This window comes from Echinops telfairi, unplaced genomic scaffold (assembly GCF_000313985.2).
Source record: "Echinops telfairi isolate 266 unplaced genomic scaffold, ASM31398v2 ScPeMD7_19;HRSCAF=73, whole genome shotgun sequence".
In the NCBI taxonomy this organism is placed as follows: Eukaryota; Metazoa; Chordata; class Mammalia; order Afrosoricida; family Tenrecidae; genus Echinops; species Echinops telfairi.
The window spans coordinates 4817941-4822014 of record NW_022103916.1 but is presented as its reverse complement, the minus strand read 5'-3'; the positions used below and the strand labels follow the sequence as shown (position 1 = coordinate 4822014).

Below are 4074 nucleotides of genomic sequence, written 5' to 3'. Positions count from 1 at the left end.
AATTTATAAATTATTATTTTGTCATATCTTGCCCTGTCCGACGTCTCCCTTCACCCACTTGTCAGAATAGGAAGAGCACATGGAACATGTGCTATAAACTGCCTTCATTAAGAGCTGGATTGAGAACCTTAGGGAGCAATGGGTTTCTGTTAATGGCGCAGGGGGCTAACTCGGGAAAGGCAAAAGGCGGGAACGGTTGAACAGCTTGAAGAAGGCAATCTGAGTCACTGAGCTGTACATGTAGAGATGGTCGAATTGGTCTCTTTTGCTATGTGTAGTCTCAACAGCGACAGCAAAATAAAAATTTTAAAACCAACTAGAATTCTATACCTAACCAAACTAGAATTCAAGTGTAAAAGTGAAATAAAGCGATTTTCAGACAGAATGGATGGGGAATCAGTCATGGTGATATAAAAGAAGGTCCTCTAAACATTGTAAAACAAATGACAGGAGTTGAGAGAGACAGGAAAGGGAAGAAACATGAAGAGAAAGATAGAATGGTTGGTGAGAGATAGGATCTATTAAAAAAATAAAGATGCAAGCGGTGACTTAGAAATCACCAAGGAACCAAAAATGATGATAGAATTCTATCTGAAGGGATAGTAGTGTGGATGAGCTAACTTCTCATTTCTCACAGCAGGGACATGACTTAACAAAAAGAGAAAAATCCCATTACCATCAAGTTAGTCCCTACTCACGTGTGTCAGAGTAGAACTGTGCATCATAGGATTTTCAGTGGCTGATTTTTTAGAATTTAATTGCCAGGCCTTTCTTCCAATACACCTCTGGGTGAACTCAGCAGCAGCAGAACATGTTAGTCCTTCCTACCACCAAGGGACCCAAGGGACATGATAAAGTTGCTAAATCAGACAGCATTGTAAAGTTGATTATGGCAGAAGTAGTTAGGTTAAAATATAACACCTTTTCATTTGATTTCCCTTTTGACCCATTTTAAAGGCGTTTCAGAGTCCTAGTGGCATAGTGGTTACTTGTTGGACTGCTAGCCTGAGATCAGCAGTTCGAAACCACCATACACTCCTCGGGAGAAAGACAAAACTTTCTACTCCTGTAAAGAGTTACAGACTTGGAAACTCACAGGGGGCAGTTCTACACTGTCTTATAGGGTCATTATGAGTCAGAATTGATTCGATGGCAGTGAGTTAAAGGTGTTTCAGGTTTTGTTTTGGTTTTTTTTCGGTTTCTCATTTTTGTTTTGTATGATATTTTTGTATATGAAATATAGGATAGGTAAATCTATAGAGGCAATAACTGGATTAAAAATTACCTAGAGGCATGGCAGGGGAGGTTTGGGGAAAATGAGGAACTAACAACAAGTAGGCAAAAGAAGTAAACGTTTTGAAATGGACTGTGATGATGATTGTACAACTCTCCATAATATGACTGAACTATTAAATTGTATGATATGTGGATCATATGCCAATAAAACTATTAAAAGAAAAAAAAAGATGGTGGCACAGCAACAAATTCACAGGCATATAAGAGATAACTAACAGAGAGTCACATAAGATGGGATTTTATTTTTCTCTCATTTGACAATCATTCCAAAGATAGGCAGGCAGGGCTCACTTGAGCAGTAACCGGAAAGGAGGAAGTGAAAGAGCAAGAAGTACCTTCTCTGAGAAGCAGAGCAGTTCTCAAAGTCTCACCAGCAAACTTTCCTTAAAGTTCATTGCCCAGCCCATCTTATATGGGCTTTGTATAAGGAATGCTGGGAAATGTAGTTTTCAAAAGCTAGTTATACAGCTGACACTGCTAAAATTTGGGTGCCATTTATAAAAAACAAAAAAAGAATAAGCCCTGGTGGCACAGAGGTTAGTGGTTCAAACTCACCAGCCACTCTTCAGCAGAAAGATGCAGCAGTCTTTACAGCCTTGCAAATCCTTTTCTTATAGGATCACTATGAGTAATGAACTCAATGACAACAGGTTATAAGAAAATATATGTTGGATAGGCAAATGGCTATCTCGCCACAAGTGATATAAACATTAGACATTTTATTTGGAAAGATAGAAACAATTTCCAGAATACGTATGTGTGTGTGGGGGGGGGCTTCATTATCCTTTAATTCTGTTTTTCCATGAATTTTTGAACTCTCTTCATGTATGTGTGTGTATGTATGTATATATTATAATACATATTATCATTGCCATAGAGCCAATTTAGCCTCATGGCAACCCCGAAGGACAAAATGGAACTGCTACTTAAAAATTTCTGAGAAAAAAAAATTTCTGAGACTGTGAGTCTTTATGGGAGAAGACAGCTTCAACTTTTTCTGGTGGAGCACCTGGTGGGATTTGAACTGAAAGCCTTGCAGTTAGCAGCCCAACATGTAACCCACTACACTACTAAGTCAGTATCTGTCTGTCTGTCTGTCTATCTATCTATCTATCTATATATCTGTCTAACATCTACATATGCTCTAGTTCAGGTCTACAGCCATGCCCTGATCATAGAAACATGTTTAAATATGTTTTGTTTAGAATAGTCCGGTACATATAACCTCTCACTTGGCTTAGTCTTCTTAGGTGTCTTCAGCAGGATAAAGGATACCTTTTGCATCATGGGGGGGGGGGATGATTTTCAGACACAATCCTGACAGAAGAAAGAAAAGAACTGATTTTGAGGTCAAGATTAATATCAAAATTTTAACAAAACTTAAGTAGACATTTTCCCAAGTTATTGAAGATATGCAACAAGTTTATGAGAATACTGCCACCCTCTCCCCCCCCCAAAGTTTTTAGGTGGATCAAGTGTTTTAAGTAAAGTGGGGAAGATGGCAAAATGAACCAAGAGAGGGATAACGGTCCAGCTCAACAAATGCAGCAGCTGCTGGGGCGGAAGTCTGGATAGTGGTGGAAGAAGACTGCAGAATCACCGTCACATGATCCCGACTGGAGTTGGGCTCTCATGTTTCAATTTTCAGCAAACTTCTTGGTCTCAGCCAACTTTCAACTCCATGGGGTGCCAAGAGCTTTGCGTGAAGATCAGCTAGCTTTTTTTTGTTTCCTTTGAGTCCCTTGAAGATGTGAAAACTGACATTTTGACATACTATAAGTTAGGTACAGAATTTGGGGGTAAGGATGAGATAGAAACACTGCCTTCAGAAACATGTAGTCCTAAGTGGGGGATCTGTCAAGAAACACTAGCTTCACAGTTTTTAATTGTCATTTAATACAGGTGTCTGTGGGTTTGTAGCAATACTTTTTGATTTACCCTCATTACCTATTTATCTATAAAGTTAAAAAGTCATTTGTCTCTGGAGATGAGATTTTGTTGGGGCAAGAGGCTTTTGTTTTTCGTTAGAACCCTGCTCCATTTTGTTGCTGCTGTTGTTGTTGACCTTGTTGGGATAGGTAGGGGGGCTTCAGCTCACACTCATCTTGGGGACTGAGTTTCAGGTTGTTTTCTCTCTCTAAATAGGGAAACCGAAAAGCGTTGTGTTTTGGACACCAGAAATTTAACCTTCATGAGATGGGAAAGGAATTTGAGCCCAAAGCTGCTAATCCAGTTCCTGGCTCCCTGGACATATGTTTGATCACAGATATGCCATTAGAAAAAATGGTCTGGCACCTCAAGGTAAGCTAAGCTTCCATTCTATTTGAGAAAGCTACTGGAGATGAGATCCCTGGTAGTGTAGTTGGGCTGCTAACCTCAAGACCAGCAGTTTGAAACCCCTAGCTGCTCCATGGAAGAAAGATGAGGCTTTCTACTCCTGTAAAGCGTTACAGTCTTGGAAAGCCACAGGGGCAGTTCCACCCTGTCTTATAGAATCGACTCGCTGGCGGTGAGTTTGAGTGCAGATGGAGTGAGAACAGAAACATGGTCCAGGAAGGTCTTCCTCCAACTTCAGATTTAACATGTTTCTTACATCATCAGAACAAAAAATCCTATCATTGTGAATGAGGGGGGGGAATGCAGAGTGGAGACCCACAGCCCATTTGTAGGCCACTGGACATCCCCTACTGAAGGGTCTCAGGAAGGCGATGAGCCAGTCAGGGTGCGATGTAGCAACGATGAAACATACAACTTTCCTCTAGTTCCTAAATGCTTCCT

General features: G+C 40.3%; 1 protein-coding gene across 2 annotated transcripts in view; it reads left to right on the top strand.

Moving 5' to 3' along the window:
• The window catches only part of GLOD5 (glyoxalase domain containing 5), a 19584-nt gene that overhangs the window by 10661 nt on the left and 4849 nt on the right, over positions 1-4074 (top strand). For both annotated transcript variants that reach the window (XM_004713168.2, XM_045288332.1), the window contains exon 3: positions 3442-3597. In XM_004713168.2, coding sequence (XP_004713225.1) covers positions 3442-3597 — 156 coding nt within the window. The remainder of the gene's footprint in view (positions 1-3441; positions 3598-4074) is intronic.